The 21,903-nt window shown below is 45.1% G+C and overlaps 1 protein-coding gene across 3 annotated transcripts in view; it reads right to left on the bottom strand.

Moving 5' to 3' along the window:
• The window catches only part of LOC141096232 (uncharacterized), a 119,987-nt gene that overhangs the window by 86,585 nt on the left and 11,499 nt on the right, over window positions 1-21,903 (bottom strand). Inside the window, exon 2 of one of the 3 annotated variants that reach the window (XM_073582738.1) lies at window positions 1,406-2,034. The exons of 1 other annotated variant lie outside the window; for it this stretch is intronic. In XM_073582738.1, coding sequence (XP_073438839.1) covers window positions 1,406-1,870 — 465 coding nt within the window. In that variant the 5' untranslated portion in view covers window positions 1,871-2,034. The remainder of the gene's footprint in view (window positions 1-1,405; window positions 2,035-21,903) is intronic. One more of the 3 variants, XM_073582746.1, reaches the window with a different exon arrangement.

The raw sequence follows: 21,903 nt of genomic DNA, 5'->3' as shown, positions 1-21,903 counted from the left end.
AGGCTAGCCTGCTCCAGTACCATCTGTAATCAGGACCCTGGACTGCATTTATCAAGTAAAGGTACAGAAATTGCACCCTGCTGTGTCTTGTCTGCTTCCTACCCTTCCGGCACCGCTACATCCCCGTGCCAACCACATCTAAACTGCCCTGGGACTACAGCTCCATCTGTGGGGAGCTTTTACATCTTTGCTGCACCATACCATCAGTCCCAGTGGATCTGCATGCAGCGTCGGCTTAACACCTCCCTTGCCGAACACCACAGGTGGCGTCACAAACTATTCATTTAGCCACGTTCCCCATTACTTGGGCACCCAGGGCCACGGACCGGGTCAGCGCCGCTGTGACACATCCCGCTGACACCGGCCCGGTATAGAGTACCCCACAGCCCTGGGAGGGCGACCCACTGACAATCCCTTTAAATTGTAGCATTCACCCAGTGCTTTTTCCTTGACTTATTGCGACTCCCTGAAGAATCTGATCCCAGTTTTCCGGGGACCAATCTAACTCAGGATTTGCCAATATTTTAAAACATGAATTTTTAGTCAGTTTCTAGCAGCTACTTCTTAACTCTCCTCAAAGCACAGAGTTTTATAGTATAAGGATACAATATTAATCTTCCGAAAGAAAAAAAGTCATTGGTTCATCTTTGAGAATATGTTTGTAATTGCTATTTATGCAGTCTAATCTGAAGTGGCAGGGGGAAAAAAAAAAAAAAAAAAAAAGTCAAATTGTGTGATAAAAAGATAAAGCGTTTATCAGCAGACCCTAGATTTGATTTTAGGACAATATAGTATACAATGCATCGAACAACGACATTATCAGACAATTGACTTCTAAGCAATTCCCCCTATATTCAGCTGGAGCAAAAAGAGGACAAGCAATTTATATGAAAAAAATCCCCTAAAAGACAGCATTAGTGGATGGCATCTAGTATTGTAATTAAGCTTCATTCAAGCAAGGCTGATCTGCAATACCACAAGCAACCTGTAGATAGGTGTGGCGCTGTTTTGGAAAAGCACATCAAATTTTACCCCTGTGCAACCTCTCATCTATATTATACACATAAGATATACCTTTGGTCTCCAACACTTTTCTGTTGCAAAACTAAAAATTCTCCACCCAAAAAATTTAAAGGTATTTACATGAATAGTGATTTCCTAATCCGATTACCGATTAGTACGGTTACCTTGCAGCTCTGGGGTCCTGGGTTAGAATCTGACCCATTGCAACATCTGCAGGGAGCTTGTATGTTCCTCCATGTTTTTTGTTGGGTTTCCTTCCACAATATCTTTTGGAGTAACCCATCAGTATTTTTTGCGAGGAGTCAATGTGATTGATGGAAACCTCTGCACAGCGCTATGGGATATGTTGGTGCTATACACAAAGATGATCGGTAACACTTACTTTGGTTCCCAGCAAGATGCTAATATCGAGAGTCTGCTTCCGCTGCTCCAGAATGCTGAGGAGATGCTCCTGGAACACTCCGATCTTGGTGAAGAAATGATCATTGTGCCAACATCCTTCAATGTTATCAAAGTCAACCCCCAAAGCCAGGAGAAACCTAACGCTCCTTGGGTCCAAGGCGATCTGTTGTGGTCGACACAACAAAGAAGTCCTCGATCGCTCGTCCAAAATGGTCATCTTAAGCACTTTACCCGAACGAACAGCCGCCAAGGCTGCTGTTAACCCAACCGGTCCAGCACCCACCACTAGGATAGACACCTTCGCTCTCCATTGACGGATTCCATCCATGCTTACCTTGACCACGACATAGACGAGGACAACCAACAGTGTGTTTATTGCAGTGTCCAAAGCAAGGCGCTCTTGGTATTCTTGCCCTTTGTCCAGTTGACCTTTTACCCTCTCCATTTTTTCAGATGCAGGTACTCCGATCCTTCGGGATCTCGGTTTCCCAGTGGTGATTCGGAAGGGACACCACGCGACCACAATCTGTTCGACGATTCATAATAGAATGCCTTAATCCGTCGTCTCAGATGGTTGCTCACTCCACAAAGAAGCCGGTTGCATATTTTCTGCGATGAGGAAAGACAACGATTAAGACCATGCACTACTACAGTACTTTCCCCTAGACTCTTCAAGAGTATCCTCCACCTCTCATCTACTCATCAACAATGGACTTCTTCCCATTGGTTGCTCTATCTCATCAGCTCCTGAATACATTACATCTCTCCCTTTCTCCGAGGCTTATAAAGCTACACATAAAATCACAGGATGAGCCAGTTTTCTGAAAAAGATCTACAGCAAACATCATCTGGTGACCTTAACCTTTGCAGTGCTGGCGAAGGCTGACGAGCATTGCTGAATCACGCAAGCAATGCTTTGTTTACCCCAGGTTTCAGACTGCTATGTGCACATTTGCATGCATTGGCTGCAGGCTGTTCACAGGCAGACCTTCTCGAGCTGCGACAGGAATATTATTGGGTGATCTTTTCATCCAAACAATTCAATTTCACAGCTTTCCGTCAAGATCCGTGAATCTGTCCCTTCTGTTTGCAACGAAGGAATTTAAGAGGTTAATTCTGCTCTTAACAGGGAAACCTGGTACAATTTTTTTATTACTTGCAGAGCTGAAATGCTGGCACGTACACACATTGTTGTTCCGTTGATGACTATGGATTGATCAAGATCAGAAATAATCGAGTAGGTGCACACGAGAGGTTAAAAAAAAAATTAAAATTTTTCAAGGAGAAACCAATTCATGAATTACTCCTTTAGGCTGTGCAGACCCGTGGAAGTTCAAGTTCTGGTACACAACCCAAACAATTTTTTTTTCTCCAAAGTTCAGTTGGGGTACCAGAACCTGAACCCCATTGAAAACAAATGAAGAACCAAATTTTTGAGCGTGGAGAGTTTTCTGTCTGCAACAGACTTTCCATGGAACTCAGAACATTCCAAACAGACTCCTGGGAGAAGTGAGTGTCAGGCGTTTAGCACCAGTGTAACAGGACAGATTAACCCCCCCCACCCAGAATATTCCCAGGGTTAAAGTGGCCAGTTTATACCCGAGCTGCTGTAGATCAGATTTTTCACACTTTTGAGAACCATCAAAAACAGGGCCCCAGGCAGCATACAGCACACGGGGGCCCAAGGCAACACACAGTATTTAGTGATATACTCAAGAACAGGATCTAAAGCAGCTGGGGTATATTCTGACCTGGAGGGGTATAATCTGGCCTATGCCAATTTATACCCCAGGGTATAGTGTGGCCTAGGCCATAATACACCCGGAGTAGATTCTGGCCCAGAGGGGTATAATCTGGCCTAGGCTACTTTAACCCCAGGTATATTCTGTGCGGGGGGGTTAATCTGGCCTGTCACACCGGAAACTAACTGTCCAGTATGAACGTCGAACTTTTAAATTCGGGTTTGCTCATTTCTACACCATGTCTTTTTCTGGTGGTTTCCACTTTGTATCTATAGAAAGAAAAAAAAAAAAAAAAAAAAAATACACAACACACACACACACAACACAGCCATTTCCCCATTCAATGGAATGAAATAAATGACTGGAAAACCACAATAAAACCCTTTAAACATCAGGAAAACACAAGATGCTTAAAAAAGCCCACCTGCTGATCTTACAGAAGAGTCTTCTGCTGAAAAAAGTCGGTTGTCCTGAGGGTCATGTGCACGTTGCCTTAGGTCCCCGTCACACAGCGACTCACCAGCTATCCTCCTGACTACAGTATGACCTTGTCAGGATCGCTGATGAGTCGCTACATGATCGCTGGTGAGCTGCAAAACAGGCAGCTTCACCAGTGATCAGGACAGCGACACGCGAGTAACAAGCGACGCACGTCACTTAGTTACCTGCTGTGTACCTTAGTTACCAGCGCGCTGATGCAGGGAGCTGGTAACCAAGGTACACATCTTGTTTCTAGGCGCCGCACGCCCCTTAGAAACCTGATGTATACCTTGGTTACCAGCTCCTGCTCGCTGGTCTCCCGCCTATCACACACAGCGATGCGTGCTGGCCAGCGGGAGACCAGCGACCCCAGAAATGTCCAGACATTTCCACAGCGATACCGGCAGGGGGGCCGGTCACTGATCGCTGTCACACACAGCGATCTCGCTGGTGAGATGGCTGTGGCGTCACAGAACTTGTGACTCAGCTATGACGGGGGCTTTAGCCTCAGTTTTTTCCTGCAGTGGTTATGAAAAACTTGATTGGCCAGTGATTAGTTTAGATAGGTTTAAGTTTCCTTCAAAGTAGTAACATGCACTCAATCACTAGACATTAATCAAAATATCCTTCAGGAAAAAAAAACCCTCCTCATCCAAACAGCAAAGTGGATTTTCTTGAGAAATTGGAAGAGTTTTTAAAGGGAAGCTGTCAGCAGGGGTTTTTCTTTATATGCAAGACTGGCAGCAGCGTGATGTAGGGGCAGAGAACCTGATTCCAACAAAGTGTCACTTTTACTGGGCTGCTTGATTCAGTTGAGAGAATCCCTTTTTGTCTGTTGTAGATGTAATAATGCTATGAATCCTGAGCTGTGTATAACCACACCACTGACTGGCAGCTTCCAGCTTACATCGCCAACGAGCTGTTTAGTGGTGATTCAGCACTGCATGTTTGCCAGATTTATGTCTCAAACACCTTGAAAGTTTGCACAATTTTGAAACTTGAAAATAAAAATTGTGATTTTTGGCATTGTTATGCTAGTTCCTGCTCCCACACAGCGAGCCAGCCAACCATGTAAGAGTACCTTTTATTTGGATGGTCCCTACCACTTAGGTCTCTTTTCTACATGCCAAGCCAGGCGTGACCTGAAAATACGACAGGCGTAACTCAATTAAAACCTTGCTTATGAAAGTTGTTGGATAAAGGGTGCTGAGCCCTGGAGAGTACCCCCACCCACCAATGTAGAATACAAAAATTAAAAAAAAAAAAGTCTACACACTTAGCATATTTGTGCACTTTTTCAATCATTCAATACTAAGAGTGCGTATGCCTTACTTTTTTGGAGTGCAAAACACACATGCAATTTGGGTGTCCGATTTCGGTGCAGTTTTTTTTTCAGCCAAAGCCAGTTAGTGAATAGGCTTACAGGAATATTAAAAAAAAAAAAAAAAAAAAGATTGTGATTGATACATCTGTCCTGCTGGATATCCCTGATTCTAGATGAAAGGAAGTCTGTCTCATGATTCTTGCAGCCCAAAACTTTGGAGATCTGACCAGGACCCATCGCCAGACATGAACCTAGCTCGGTTCCGACCCAGGTTGGCTCTTCCTAGCGTTGTGGCAGGTGATTGACAGGTCGCTCTCCCTTGTGTGTACATAGGAACAGAGGAGACCTTGTCAACCACCTGCTTCGGCATTGGGAAGAGTTGGCTGCGGGCAGAGCCGGATTAACCTGTTCTTTAAGTATCTCAGCGACTGTAGCAATCCCAGGTGTCACCCCCTTTAGATTTCTGTATGGAACCCCTCTGCAATCACAGGTGCACTCTTTTTAGCACCCCAGCTCTTGCTGCGTTCTCAAATGCCATGTGCACCTTGCAAAATTTTTTTGTTGTCCATTCTCTTAAATTTAAAGTAAAGCAACTTCCAAATTAGTCTTCATTACAAATTACCTTTTATTTTGGTGCTGCAGAGTGCAAGTCCTTTATTGCCTGAGAGATGTTAAAATGTTACTAAGCTATCAGAACTCCAGCTCCTGATGCCTGTAAAAGGTGGAGAAGATGGCATAACCCCACTTCTGTAGACACCTGGTATTGTGTGTAAATTGTCTTGTATGTCGTATCCTTATGAAGGCTCCAATTCCTATTAGTCAGTGGTGACAGGGTTAACTGTAGGGCAGGCCCAGAGTTGGGAAGGAGTAATGGGCACTAGTGTATTAGTTCCTGGTTTCATAGTTTAATCTAGGAGAGTCTGGAGAGAGAGAAAAAGGACACCTTCAGAGAGTTCTGTCATCATTGGGTGTATATGAAGAAGCAGACCTACAAGGGAGCTTGATAAAGCAAGCAGTCTACAGTGACAGCAGTCCGGTTGGGGCACCTTTGTTATAGCCGTAGATATACAACCTAAAAAACCGGATTACTTACCGGTAATACTCTTTTGTAGAGTCCACGACAGCACCCACTGAGAGAGGGGATCCGCCCCAGGAACAGGAAACCTACAGAGAGATAAATGGGGCGGTCCCCCTCGCTCCCTCAGTTTGTATTACCGAGAACAACGGAGGAACCGCCATACATGTTTTAGTCATTTTGCTTGGGCGATTCATTTATCTTACCCCTATGCAGTTTTAAGCTTACTAAGTTTAATCACATATCTAACTTAAATCATAATCTCCACCACCAAGGAGACCCATGTGTGAAAAAATTCTTACGGGAGGGAAGTGAGCGGGTGCTGTCGTGGACTCTACAAAAGAGTATTACCGGTAAGTAATCCGGTTTTTCCTCTTCGCCACGACAGCACCCACTGAGAGATTTTCAGAGATAATCACTTGGGCGGGCACACCGTGTTAAGGACTGATCTACCAAAAGTTAGATCCTCGGTAGAGGACAAATCTAGTCTATAGTGACTATAAAAGGTAGATGGAGAAGACCAGGTTGCAGTCTTACATATTTGTTCAATTGGGACGTTCGCCCTCTCGGCCCAGGAGGATGATATGGCTCTAGTAGAGTGCGCCTTAATCCCCAGTGGAGGGTCTTCTCCTTTTGTCAGATACGCCATTGTGATCGCATCTCTAATCCATCTGGATATCGTGCCTGATGTAACTGCAGACCCCTTCCTGCTGCCCTGGAATGAGACAAAAAGAGACCTACTCTGCCTCCAGGGACTGGTCCTATCAAGGTAGGCTAGCACAGCTCTCTTCACATCTAAGGTGTGATATTTCTCCTCGTCCTGTGTTGACGGGTTCTCATAGAATGAAGGTAGGCATATCTCTTGAGACCTATGAAATTTAGTTGCCCGTTTGGGCAGATAGGACGGGTCCGTCTTTAAAATGAGACTGTCTCGTGTTGTTGACAGGAACGGTGGGTCTACTGACAGAGCATGAAGATCACTCACTCTCCTGGCCGATACTAAGGCCACCAGCATAGCCGTTTTCAATGAGAGGCACTTTACTGATGCTGAGCTTATGGGCTCGAATGGTGCCTGAGTGAAGGCATCCAAAACTAAAGTAAGGTTCCACGCTGGAAGTCGAGGCACATGCACCGGTTCTGCTCGTTGACAGGCCGAGATAAACCGAGTCACCCATCTATTTGCTGCCACGTTATAGTTAAACAGGGCTCCTAGGGCTGACACGTGGACCTTAAGAGTGCTTACTGAGAGTCTAAGTTCTCGGCCTCTTTGTAGAAACTCTAGAATGGCCGTAATGGGTACTTCACCAGCTAGTTTTGTTGGGTGAAAGGCCAGGAACTTCCTCCACACCTTAGCATAAATTTTTGTCGTGGACTCCTTCCTGCTTTGTAGCAGGGTATTGATTAGGTTCCTTGAGAAACCCTTCTGCCTCAGTAGCTCCCTTTCAAATTCCAGGCCGCTAGGTGCAGGGCTTTGGCCTGTGGATGGTAGCAGGGTCCCTGTGAGAGAAGATTCTGGTGCAGCGGCAGGATCCACGGGTCGGTTACCGACATGGCTCTCAGCCATGAAAACCACGGTCTTTTTGGCCAAAATGGGGCTATCAAGATGACCCTCGCCCTCTCCTGTCTTATTTTCCTGACTACTGTTGGTAGTAGCACCATTGGAGGAAAGGCATAGGCTAGTTGGAATGCCCAGGGTGTTTGGAGGGCATCTAGAATATCTGGGTTGTCCGACCTGTAGAGAGAAGCGAACCTTTTTACGAGCCTGTTGGCTCTGGTTGCGAATAGGTCTATCTCCGGTCTGCCCCATTCTGACGCTATCATTTCGAACACATCTCTGCTGAGGACCCACTCTCCCTGGTATAGGGCCTGGCGACTGAGATAGTCTGCTCGGGAGTTGTCCACTCCTCTTATATGGAGCGCTGACAAGGAGAGAAGATGGACCTCGGCCATCTCCAGAATCTTTCCCGCGATAGACATCAGTGGCATTGACCGCGTGCCTCCTTGCCGGTTTATATAGGCCACTGCGGTGGTATTGTCTGTCTGGATCCTTACGTGGGCGCCTCTCAACTGCGGAAGGAAGCGAGATATCGCAAAAAAAAAAAAAAAAAAAAAAAAAAAAAATCGCTGTTAGCTCCTTTACATTAGAGGAGGCCTCTATTTCATTCTCCCACCACCAGCCTTGTACCATGTGCTCCTCTAGGTGGGCTCCCCAACCTAAGGGGCTGGCATCTGTGGTGAGTATCTTGGAGGGAGTTACCCACCACTGTACTCCCTTCGATAGATTGGAAGGAATTAACCACCATTTTAGGGATTCAACCACCTCGGGCGATAGGGATATCTTCCCTTCCAGCCGCCCCTGCAGTCTGTCTCCTGCAGAATAGCCCACTGTAGTCCTCTAGAGTGGAACTGAGCCCATTGCACCGCTGGAATGCATGATATTAGTGACCCCAGCAAGGACATGCCCTGTCTCAATGATATTACGGGTCTTCCTGTAGCATTCTGTACTTTGTCAATCATGGCCATTACTTTGGCGTTTGGCAGAAAGCACTCCTCAGTTACGGAGTCTACCTGCAGGCCCAAAAACCTTTGACAGGTCACTGGCTCCAGTCTGGATTTCTCCCAGTTAATTAGCCAACCCAGTGTTTGTAGGGATGAAATAATCCTAGCTATTCTTGCTTCACACTGTGAAACAGAATTCCCCACTATGAGTAGGTCGTCTAAGTAAGGGACAACTAGGGTGTCATTCAGCCTTACATATGACATTACTTCCAGCATTAACTTGGTAAATACCCGAGGAGCCATGGATAGCCCGAAAGGCATTGCCGCAAACTGGAAATGCCGAATCCGACCTCTGAACCAGACTGCTACCCGCAGGAACCTTTGGTGCCCTCGATATATGGGGAGATGGTAGTAGGCGTCCTTTAGGTCCAAGACCGCCATATAACACCTGGGAAACAAAAGCTTTATTGCAGACTTATCGACTCCATTTTAAACGACCTCAGTCTTAGGAAGGTATTAAGTTTCTTTAAATTTATTATAGTCCGGTAAGAACCATCTGGTTTTGGGACTAAGAATAGAGGAGAATAAAAGCCCATCCCTGTTTCGTCGTCTGGGACCTCCACTAGGACCTGTTTAGATAGCAGTATCGCAATCTCCATCTCCAGTGCTTCCTGCTGAGAACGGGACTTCATAGAAGTCAATAAGAAGGAGTTCGGTGGATACCGAATGAATTCTAATTTTAGGCCTGATGATACAATACTTAGGGCCCACGGGTTTGATGTCACCTTCATCCATTGGCGGCTGAATCTTAATAGCCTGCCACCTACCGGTATAACGGTTTTATCGGGATCTGTCTCCTCTGAAGGGACGTTTCCCGAATAGGTTGCCTCTTTGCTTGGGGTCCTTATTTCCCCAGCGGTCCTGAGGTCTAAAGTCTTTCTTTTTACCGAACGGCGGCTTCCTGTAGGCCCTCCTGTTGAACGGAACATACGGGTTAGGGAACCCCTTTTTCCTCTCCCCCGCTTTTGTCAAAATCTCATCCAGCTCTGTACCAAACAGGTACTTACCCTGGCAGGGTATAGCACACAATCTAGTTTTTGTTTGTGTGTCTCCTTTCCACCCCTTCAACCATAAGGCCCGCCTGCCTGCATTGGTCAGTCCTGCCGCTCTAGCCGACAACCGGAGAGAATCCGCGGAGGAGTCGGAGAGGAAAGCCGCTGCTCCTTTAATGAGGGGCATAGAGGAAAGAAGCCTACTCCTAGCTACTCCATTCTTAATATTGTCCTCCAAGTCGTTCAGCCACACCAACATAGATCTTGCCGTACATGTGGCTGCTATTGCGGGCTTAAAGGCTGCCGTACAAGCTTCCCAAGATCTTTTGAGGAATGTATCGGTCTTACGATCCGAAGAATCAGCCAAAGTTCCCGAATCCTCCACCGGCAAGGAGGATCTACGGGAGGTAGAGGCCACTGCCGCATCCACCTTGGGGGCTCTCGACCAGGCCGTTAACTCCTCATCGTCAAAGGGATACTTACGCTTTGACGTTAAGGGGAGGAAGGTCCTCTGACCTTGTTTCTCCCATTCCCTCTTAACTAGGTCTTTTACAGCTGAGACCACTGGGAATGCTCGGATCTTTTTACGAGAAATACCCGCAAACATAATGTCCTGAGGGGTCTTGGGGTCCTTACTCTCCGGCAACCCCATGGTATTTCGGACAGACTTTACAAGATTACTGACACTGTCCGTGGGGAAACACGTCTGATCCTCGTCCTCTGAGGAAAGGTATTCCTGGGACTTATCGGAATCTAGTTCTCCGGTATCTGACGGTGACCTGGACGCCAGCGAGACTCCTCCTTTAGGTGAACATATTTTTCTCATGGAGGAGTGACCCCCTAGACTACTGGAACCGCCTAAGGCCCGTAGTTCCTCTCTTATCATTGCCCGGATATCCTCCTTCTTTCGTGAGGATTCCTCCTGCAAGGCCTCCTCAACGCATGATTGGCATAATCTCTTTGGGTGGCCATCCGGGAGGGGCTGCGAACATAAGGCACACTCTCTATGTTTCGCCTTCTCTGTTCTTTTACCACGGGGGGGGGGGGGGCGCCGGCCTCAGTACGCCCGATGGCATTCGTAATGCGTCCAACCCCGGGGGGGGGGGGGGGGAGGGGGGGTATAGCCATCACCCCAGTGAGCTTTGGCACCACTTTCGCCTCCAGCCTCACCTGCATTACGCCAGCTCTGGGGGGGGGGGGGGGGGGGGGAATACCCCTCTCCGCCCGACGCTGCCTCCGGACCTGGGGCCCCTGCTGCTCATATTATGCAGGCAGGCGGCTACCAGACCAGGTATCCTCTTCTGCGGGTTCCTTCCTAGGAACAGGAAACCAAACTGAGGGAGCGAGGGGGACCGCCCCATTTATCTCTCTGTAGGTTTCCTGTTCCTGGGGCGGATCCCCTCTCTCAGTGGGTGCTGTCGTGGCGAAGAGGAAAAAAGGTATATTCATGGCTCCCAACCTGAAGAATAAACACTGCTCGCCTGTGTGGGAGTCACCACCATGAGAAATGATATGGAACGAGTTTCGCTTGGAGATCCTGAGCACTAAGCTCTTAACATTATGGAATGCTGTATAAGAGGTTTAATTAGTGGGCAGATGGCCAAGGATTGATTTTTCTACGGTGATGAACTTTCTTTGCTTAAGGGTGCAGTCAGACTGTAGCGTAACTCAGACACAGATTGGAACTGTGCACGGACTGGCCAGCAGCACTCCCTACCCAAGTGTGACCGTTGTATAGAAATGCATGAAGCAGTCACGCTTGGGTCAGGAGAGCCACCGTCCACGCTGTGCACTGCATTCCGAATACAGTCTAATTTATACGGCCATTTGACTGCACCCTTTTGGTGATCAAGTTAGTTGCGGCCAATTTTTAAACTAATCCACGCAAATGGAGTTTAAGTTCTTTGACCTGAAAGTTCTCACAGGTTAAAAAAAAAAAAAAAAAAGGAGTATATACAAAAATGGTCAATCTAAACAAAGACACATCATACGAAAAGCAATCACTGGAGAAGGACATAATGGTCAGAAGAATAGAAGGAACGAGGTGAAGAGGAAGACCAGCAACCTGATGGCTTGATACAAATCAAGATAATGGAAGATAAGACCCTAGTGGACCTAGACTTACATATGATTGATCATCTATCAAGTAGTCATGGCTCCAGATTGAGTTGAAGGCCGGTTAATAACTAGACAATATATGATACTAGTTGAAGTTGGCAAAATTTATCAAGGTGGAGCGCCCTTTGTGAAAACACTTGGCCCATCACCCTAGAAGTTAGACACTTTCCACTTCTTCTGTGTCCCTTTACTTTCATTTTAATTTCTTACTCAACTTATTTCCACAAAAATACTGTGGCATGTTCTTAATATGCCAGATTTTTACTCATCTGACTACACGGAGGAGAATTTGTAATGGGTGAAGAATTAATACTCACTCCTTGTAATTGTAGGTCTTGTGCTTAGGTTTGTAGCTGATAGTTTTATGCCAAGTGTGTCAAAAGTCTTAAAAGGTGTCCCATCTCATCTTATCTAAATGCACATAACTGATAGGATAACATAGTATAAAAGGCAAATAAAATTTACACAAAACAATCGTTTATACACAGATCCCAGAAACCTAATACAAATTTTGGGAGCTAGATTTGCCACTTCAATATTCTAGAAGGTGCACTTGCATAATGCAGCTACATAAAACTATCAACGTTATCCTCCTTTTGCCCATAAGGCACCCAGCAAACTGATAATTGTGTGTGTGTATATAATCAATCCCAATAAGACATGGCCACTCACATAATTCCCATCAATTGTTATGAAGACTACCAGTTATACATTGATGGTCAGTAATGGCTTTGTTCGGGGAGCAGTTGAGAAAACGGAAGTTCACTGTGCCTAAGAGACAAAACTCCGCCACAACCATTTTGCCCATGTCTTGATTCTTACACCTTTTTCTTATAAATTGAAGCCCAGGGTCAATCTAGTGGGGTTTTTTCCTCCATCGTGACTCTCACGCTCTTTATAGTCCCATAAACCATTGTTCTGGCTTTGTTGGGTTACGAAGGAAAACTGCCTTTTGGCATCAAACCCATCTTTTATACCATACATCTTTTCCTAGTCCTTACACAAGAACACTACAAAAACGTGCAAGATGGTCTGCGACTGAACCAACAAAAGCAGTTGGCTCAAGTAACTCTTGACATTGGTTAATGCCACCGATAGATGGGATCACCCAACAGTATGTGTATGGGACCCCAGCGGAAATAAGCATCCAGCACATCAAATTCCATACTGCCGATCCTCTTGTTCTTTAAGAGCCAAGCCTCCGCCGGAGATATCTGACAACAGCTCTCGGAGAAGTCGAGTGATCAGCAGAGCAAGGGTTGGGAGAGATCTGCTGGTCGAATGATTTGCTGAACCATCATACGGCCAACAGCTACCTGAAGCTTTATAGGGGGCTTGACATACGCTCTATAAATACAGTAAATTCCTGACTTTGGGGTTCCATAACACTGGGGAACAATTTGAAAAAAAATTTCTGTTGAGTTAGGTTTTTGAGCTGATTTATACTAAAATTGGCATGCCGATTCAAATAATGTAGTCAGTTTTTTTCTATCACGTCAAGTTTTTCCTCCTCAACTTACCTGCCATTGAAGCACAATTGCACTGATTTCTGTAATAAGACTTGTTATCTGAGTACAATTCGACTCATATAGAGCTACGTGGCAACTTGTAAGAGTAGTCACAACTGAGACAGTGTGATGAGAGGTGTGTACAGCTCCCAATACGTCATAATTATCAATATCTTTACACAAAAAATGTATCATAGTAGGAATAAATAGGATTTGTGATAGCTTTTCTCTTTACATTGGGCGCTTAGTTGTAATTTATATATCTTTTATGATTTTTTTCTTAGTTTTCAAAGCTTGTAACTTTCCATCTCAGTGTTTTATTTACTTATGTACATATTTCCTTTGTTTCAGATCATGTCTGCTCCTTCTTCCTCTCGTCGTAAATGCCTAAACAACCCTGACTCCTTCTGCTATATTTGTGGTGTTTTCACCATTCCAGTTCAAAGGGCAAACATCAGTGCATTTGTCAAACAAGCATATTTTGCATATTTTAAAGTAAAACTCGGTGATCAAGATAAGCCATGGGCCCCTCACATAGTGTGCAAGCAGTGTGTCGAGAGTTTACGGATGTGGACCAAAGGAACACGTGAAAAGTTGGCATTTGGTATCCCCATGGTGTGGAGAGCAAAAAAGTCATTCCACAGAGTTACTTCTGTTTAGTGAAAACATCAGGATTTAACAGGAAAAATAAAAGTAAAATAGAATATCCAAATCCACCGTCAGCTATCAGACCAATGCCTCATTCAGCTGAAATTCCAGTGCCAGTTTTCTAACAGCTACCATCTCTAGAAGTTCTGAGTGATGTTGACGAACACAGTGACAGCAATGATGCAGAATTTGAAATTCACAAGGATTCAGTTCGTAAGGGATTTGATCAGCACGAGTTAAATGATTTAGCACGTGAATTGGGCTTATCAAAAAAAGCTTCAGAATTACTAGCATCAAGGCTGCATGAGAAACAGTTACTTGAACAAGGAGCGAAGGTATCATACTTTCGTACTAGAGAAAGTACATTTTTGCAGTACTTTCGGTGTGACAGCGGTTTTGTGTTTTGCCATAATATTCCTGGTTTACTACAAGAATTAGGGCTTTCAATGTACAATCCAAATGAATGGCGACTGTTTATTGATAGCTCAAAGCGGAGTCTTAAGTGTGTCCTTCTACACAATGGCAATTTATTTGGTGCAGTCCCTATTGGGCATTCTGTCTCTCTTCGTGAAGAACATGGAGATGTAAAGAGAGTTATTGAAATATGACACACAATTGGATCATCTGTGTTAACCTTAAAATGGTTTGCTTCCTTCTTGGTCAGCAACGTGGGTACACAAAGTATCCCTGCTTTCTCTGTATGTGGGATAGCAGAGCTCGAGAAAAGCATTGGGTTGAGTCAAATTGGCCTCCAAGATCTGGTCTTAAACCTGGAGATTCTAACATTCTACATCAGCCACTTGTTGACAGGAAGAATATACTATTCCCACCTCTGCACATAAAACTAGGTCTCATGAAGCAATTTGTAAAAGCATTGCCAACTGACGGCGACTGTTTTAAGTACGTCATGTTGGCACTTCCTGGACTGTCCATTGAAAAAAAAAATCAAGGCTGGTGTGTTTGATGGTCCACAAATTCGACAGCTCATCAAAGATGAACATTTCACCGGGACTATGTCAGATCTTAAGAATGCTTGGTTATCATTCAAAGACGTCGTCAAGAACTTTCTTGGAAATACACGTGCAAGTAATTACAAAGAAATTGTTCAGAAACTATTGGAGAGCTACAAAGCGCTTGGTTGCAACATGAGTATTAAAATACATTTTCTGCATTGTCATCTTTCCGTAAAATCTTGGTGCTGTTAGCGATGAGCAAGGTGAACGATTTCACCAAGATTTGAAGGTTATGGAAGACCGTTACCAGGGTAGATGGGATGTACATATGATGGCTGACTATTGCTGGAGCATCAAACGTGATTGTCCTCAAGTTAAACACTCCAGAAAAAGCTATAAATGTAAATTTTTTCCTTAAATACGTGTGTGTGTGTGTGTGTGTGTGTGTGTGTGTGTGTGTGTGTGTGTGTGTGTGTGTGTGTGTGTGTATACATACATACATACACACGCATCTCCTTTGTAAAAAACACGATAGTGTTAAAAAACATTTGTCATGCCCATTTCTTATACATTTCATTTTTTGTTCATATTTGTACTATTTAAAAAAAAAAAAAAAACTTTTTAGGTACAGTAGTTGACATTTTTGAGAAGACAAAAATCCTATAGTTCAAAAACTTGACGTGATAGAGAAAAACTGAGATCATTTCTGGATTCAGCAGCCAAAAATTAAGAACAGTTGTCTGACCTAACTCCTAAAAAATTGCGTTCCCCATTTATTTACCTCATCAGCTTTATGAATGAGATTATTGCAGACAGCCCATCGTACAGGGCACACAAGGATTGATCTCTTATGTAATAACCACTTGAATATGCACATTCATGTCTTTCCACTCAGCGCCTGTTTTTTCCTTATGACCTTTTAATCCCAACTGCAATCAAAAGTTATGATGTTCATCCCGCAAAAAGTATCACAAAACTGAAGATTCACATCTGCCATCATTGATTTCTCACCATTTATGAGACAAGGGAGGAGATATGAAAACTAACGTCATCAGCGAGGACAGAACAGTAAAATCTGGTTTACGTACATATTTTCCAGACAGAAAATCCATTCACAAGTTTCAGAATTTGAGAGTTAACAGATTTAAGCAATCTTAGAATTTCTAAAAAAAACATGTTATAACTTGTATTCCCACAATACGAACCAAAATGAACTTGTGAGCGATCAACATTAGAGAGCGTGAAGAGAGCTGTTGTCCTTCTAGATTGTGCTCACATAAGAACCACAAGTCAATTTTTACTAGAACAAATTAAAACCTGCTTGTTTGGTCTCAATGGTGACTAGTAAATTAGTTCGGAATTTGCTTTTTGACCCATATTTTTTCAACGACCTAGGACTAGTTCCAGCCATTGTTGGATGCTGTTAGCCATCTACAGACAGCTCATATAGGCAGAGAAATTGCACAAAAAAAGTCTTCACCTTCTCTGCAGCAATAAAGATGTAGCTGAAAACTTTGCAAAAAATGTTTAAAATCTGTCAGGGTCTCTCTCCCTTCCCTCAGTGTTTGAGATATTGGCAGGTAGGGGGAAGGGGTTGTATACTTCACTCCTGACCACTGCGGTGACTTCTCCTTTGCCGTCCGCAGCTGCCACCGCCCCAGTCTGTGGTAGGGGCTAGGCCTGCACCCGCCGTGGATCTGTGGCACCCCTGAGGGTTCAGTCGCCACAGAGGTACTGCACCTCTTCCTGAGGCGTGGTGCCCCACTATCCAGGTAAGGTGGAGACACCTGACCACACTCCAATACAACATAGTAGTGTAGCAAAGCACCCTTTGGTGGCTCCCTGCTTGGAACACGAAGCGTGCTTGGAGGTGGGTGGAGTTTAGTTTGCACTAAAAGAGCAGGAAGAGGATAGGATTTAGGCAGTTTAGTCACAGGAGTCTGACAAGGTCAGTCTGTGAAAGGAGATCCCATGAGTGGGATGGATGAAGGAAGTGCTGCAGCCAACCTCAGTGATCTGGGTCCGCTGGCACAAGAAAGGAACATTGATAGAAAGCCTGACTCTCCATAAGAAAGAAAGGATTGATACGAAACGTGACGAGAATAAGAACAAGGACCAGGGTTAGAGGAGAACCCTTCCTAAGTTCTAAGCGCAAGGCCAGGGTCCGGTCCCCGAGGTTGTATGGATACCAATGGTCCTGCAGCAGACACCGGAGGAATGGAAGTAATGACCACTTTATTCCCACACCAGACTTGGGGGCACAACAGCAACGTGTGTGAGCCGGAACTAGGTAGAAGGAGTCCCTGAAGCAGGCTACAGCTGTCTGCCGTACAAGTAGAATTCTTAGGAACATCTGACAGGAGGAACTCCAGTGTAACTCAGTACTGTGAGTACTTCACTACAGGCGCTAAGAGGGATACATTCAGAAAAAGCACATATGTTGGTGGAGTGTTGGAAAGGAGTACTTCATCTTGCCTTGAAGTTGGCTGAGCTCCTGACCCGGAGGACACGGCACGGATGCGGGCACCTGTACCACAACAAACTGAGTAAAGTTTTGGAACTACATGCCATGGTGTCCTCCACTTATTCCTGAGTCAACCTGCCCGTCACTGCTACATCCCTCCTGCGCCCGACACTACACCATCTAAGTGTCACTTCACCTACACTGCCCTGGGACTACAGCCCTGCCTGTGGAGGGCTATAACATCATTGCTGCACTACACCATCTGTCCCAGAGGATCTGTCTGCAGCGTCAGCTTAACATTTGCTGAACACCACAGGTGGCGTCACAAATCACTTATAATCTTTCACCACCATAAGCACACTGAAACAACCCCTTTTGCAATGGAGCCCCAGGGCCATGGACCGGGTCACTGCTGCCATGACAACTCCCATTGAGAAGATCAACCGGCCCAGTACAGAGTACCCCACGGCCCTGGTGAGTGAGGGCGCTCCAGATCCTCCGGTGTGGCCGCAGGCTGTGCCTGTGGCCTATCAACCACCGCTTATCGCCGCCAGCCCCTGTCAGGGAGTTGCGACCTCCACTCTCCCACTCCCAGGCGGTATCCCGCTGCCTCCGCTGGGGGACATCCCGCCAAAGAACTTTCCGCGGGCCTGTTGTGCCCCTGCTTCTCCTGGGCGTCGGAACGCCCAAAGACTATGCCAGATCCTCATGGCTGGACCCAGTGGCTGGGACGCTGACACACCGTTGAACAGGACGCCGAGGGACGTCAGGATGGATAAGTAACACATAGTAACTAACGACCCGTAGTCGGCCATTCCGCAGCCCTATAGTGACCAGCCTTTGCCGGAGCAGTCGTGTTCTCCCAGTACTTGTTTTATGTGTATTTGCTCCCTGCGAGGACAACTACTGTTATTCTGTTGGTTGCTTAAAATAGCCCTAACGGCATTTATCTATAAAAGTTACTGTTTAAAGTTTTATCTGTCTCACGTCTCGTCACTGCATCCTGCGTACCTGCTATTACCACAAGAGGAGAGAACAGGCTGGAGAAAGAGGAGGAAAGCACGGGAAGAGGAAATGAGTGCAGGATAAAAGCTGTGCTGGGATCACATCCAGCCTGTATTACTGGGCAGGTAATTCTCACAAAATGAAACATTTGAAACTTGAAGCAGGCCAGAAATTGCATATCAGGGAATTGGAAAATGAATGAAGAAATGAAGATTGGAGACTCCAATAGTGCAATTTTATTAACTAAAAAGGTAACCACTAGAATATGTAGAAATAGATTTTTTTCACCTAATCCATACAAAAATTGCATGAAAGACACCAGAATAAAAAAAAATATAATTTTTCAGTAAAACGCTAGCAACATATAATCAAAGTCATAAATGAAACCAGACAAAAATGTTATAAATCTCAAAAAACTGACAGTCACATCCAAACAAACTAGGTGTTAACAGGTGCTTACCTAGCGTCACCAACTCATATATAATCAAAGAAATAAGGCAGCATTCTGTAGCGCTATAGCATGCAAACATGAAATATCAAAACTGAACTGCATTACTGCACTAGAAATATGAAAAATTGAGAATGCCTAGCACAAATTGGTCAATTCATGTGTACCTGGAAGCCACATTAAGGAGATTCTTGTTTTCCGGGACCTAACACTGCCAAACCTCTCAGACTAAAGTCTTCATCTGTATGGGAACCTGTGAATACGCTCTTGGACTAAAATCTATATCTCTATGGAGGGGGAAGGGACCTGCTCTGATTAAAACTTCAGTCTAAAGATATAGATTTTAGCCCAAGAGAGGAATCACAGGTTCCCATACAGATGAAGACTTTTGTCTAAGGGTCCCGTTACACATATCGACATTCCAGCGATCCCGACAATGATGCGACCTGGTAAGGATCGCTGGTACGTCGCTACATGGTCACTAGTAAGCTGTCAAACAGGCAGATCTATCTACTCAATGATGCAGCAACGATACAGCGATCCGTATAACGCCCTCGGCGGTCATTGGGACCTTGTCACACAGCAGCTATTCTGACGACTCAGACCTCAATAGGCTTCAGCGTTGCCTTTTCCACGCCCCTCTGCTTCGATTGGTGCTATCACTACACAGTTTGCTTCAGCATCCCTGTCTGAGTCGCTAGTGCGCTATTTATTTGTGGATCTGTAGGAGGGAGAGTTTCCACTGTGTAACCGGACCGGAACCAAGGAGAATGTCACCAAGGTTCCTACGGAAACTGTTTCCGGGGGACATAATTAAAGGACGGACCAGGGACGGTTCTAGAAGGAGTGGGGGCGGAGCAGGTATAAAAGGAACTGAGAATGCCAGCAGGGGGCATTCGGCAGAGAAGGAGCAGGAAGCCTAGGTGGTGCCAGAGATCCAGAGCCAGAAGGAGTGAGTGATGACCAGAGAGATTGGAGGGGGACTCACCACGGTCAGGGAGGAGACCACACTGAGCAGCCCAGCAGAGGGACGCCGAACAAACGACCGCGCTCCCGTCACTTCAGCCCGCGGTCGCGGCCTGCCCGCTGCCACTCGCAGCTGCCAGTGCCCGACTTCAGCCCACGGTTGCAGCGTGCCTGCCGTCGTTGCTGCTTGACTCCAGCCCACAGCTTGTTTGCTACTGCCCGACTCCAGCCCGTGGCTGCAGCCTACATGTCCAGGGGCCCAGCCACCGCCATCCCGCCTCCACTAGGAGGTACAACGCAGAGGAACTCTTCAGGTGCCTGTTGTGCCCTCGCTCCACCTGGGTGTAGGAACGCCAGAAGCTTATGTCAACTCTTCGTCGGCTGGGCCCAGCGGCAGAGACGCTGAATGGACACAGTCCACCACTCTGACAGACATCAGAGGAGGATAAATCACATGTTGTAGTTGATCAATCTTAGTCCTTGGACCCGTAGTCGGCCATACTTCGGCCTCATAGTTAACGGTTCCGACCGGGTAGTTATTGTCGTGTTTACCGGTCTATTATTGTTTGGATCCCTGCAAGGATAACTGTTAGCTTGCTAGTTACTCGAGATAGCCCCTATATATAAAGGTTGCATTCTAAGCAGCGTCGGACTGGCCCACCGGGGAACCGGAGGATTCTCCGGTGGGCCCTGGCATCTGGTGGGCCCTGGCACCTGCTGGCATACAGGGCCAGCAGTTGCCTAGGGCCCCTGCTGCTCCAGGGGCCCCCAGCCAGTGGTGTGTCGCACACCATGCAGCTGCTATGGGGGCCCCTGCCAGCGGAGCAGCAGTGGGTGTCAGGAGGCAGGAGCCCCTGTCCCCGCTGCTAAAGAGAAATGAATATTCACTGCGAAGCAGTGAATATCATTTCACAGTCTCCACCCCCAGAGGCCCCGCCCCCAGCCCAGTAAGCCGCTCTGCATCAGGGCCGGCGCCGCCCTCAGTCCTCTCTGCTCCTGGCTCACAGCCAGTGCGCGATGACGTCACTACATCGCGCACCCGCTGTGTGTCTGGCAGAGGGGGCAGCTCCTGACACTGAAGCCGGGATCAGCGTGGGAGCGAGGAGGAGAGGTGAGTATCGTGTTTTGTTTTTTTTTTTATATCTCTCTCGCTCTCTATCTGTATCTATCTATCTATCTATCTATCTATCTATCTCTATTTCTCTATATATCTCTCTCTCTCTCTCTCTTATATCTATCTATCTTTCTATCTCTATTATCTATATCTATCTCTATCGCTCTATCTTTATATCTCTACATCTATCTATCTCTATATCTTTCTATATATATATCTCTATATCTATCTATTATGTCTATTTATCTCTATATCTATTATTTCTATATTTATTATCTATCTAGCTACCATCTATATCTATCTATCTAATATCTATCTATCTCTATACCTATCTATCTATTTATCTATCCGTTATCTTTCTCTATATCTATCTCTATATATCTATCTATCTATCTATCTCTATATATCTATCTATCTCTATATATATCTATCTATCTATCTATATCTATCTATATCTATATCTATATCTTTTCTCTGTATCTATCTCTCTCTATATCTATATCTATCCATCTCTATATATATCTATTATCTCTATATCTATCTCTCTCTATATCTATATCTATCCATCTCTATATATATCTATTATCTCTATATCTCTCTCTATATCTATATCTATCCATCTCTATATATATCTATTATCTCTATATCTATATCTATTTCTCTCTAGTCTCTATATCTCTCTATCTATTTATCTCTATATCTCTATATCTATCTATCTTTATCTATTTATCTCTATATCTTTTCTCTGTATGTATCTCTCTCTATATCCATCTATCTCTATATATATATATATATATCTATTATCTCTATATCTATATCTATTTCTCTCTATATCTCTCTCTATATCTATTTATCTCTATCTCTATCTCTCTGTATATCTATCTATCGCTCTATCTTTCTATCTATATCTATCTATTATCTATATCTACCTATCTCTATATCTTTCTATCTTACTCTCTCTCTCTATATCTGTTATCTCTATATTTATTATCTATCTTTATCTATCTATCATTATCTATATCTATATCTATCTCTCTATCTCTATCTATCTTTATATCTATATCTATCTCCCTATCTATCTA

Source organism: Dendrobates tinctorius, unplaced genomic scaffold (genome assembly GCF_039654945.1).
Source record: "Dendrobates tinctorius isolate UK_male_01 unplaced genomic scaffold, ASM3965494v1 ptg000009l, whole genome shotgun sequence".
Lineage (NCBI taxonomy): Eukaryota > Metazoa > Chordata > Amphibia > Anura > Dendrobatidae > Dendrobates > Dendrobates tinctorius.
This window is presented reverse-complemented; position numbering and strand designations above follow the sequence as displayed.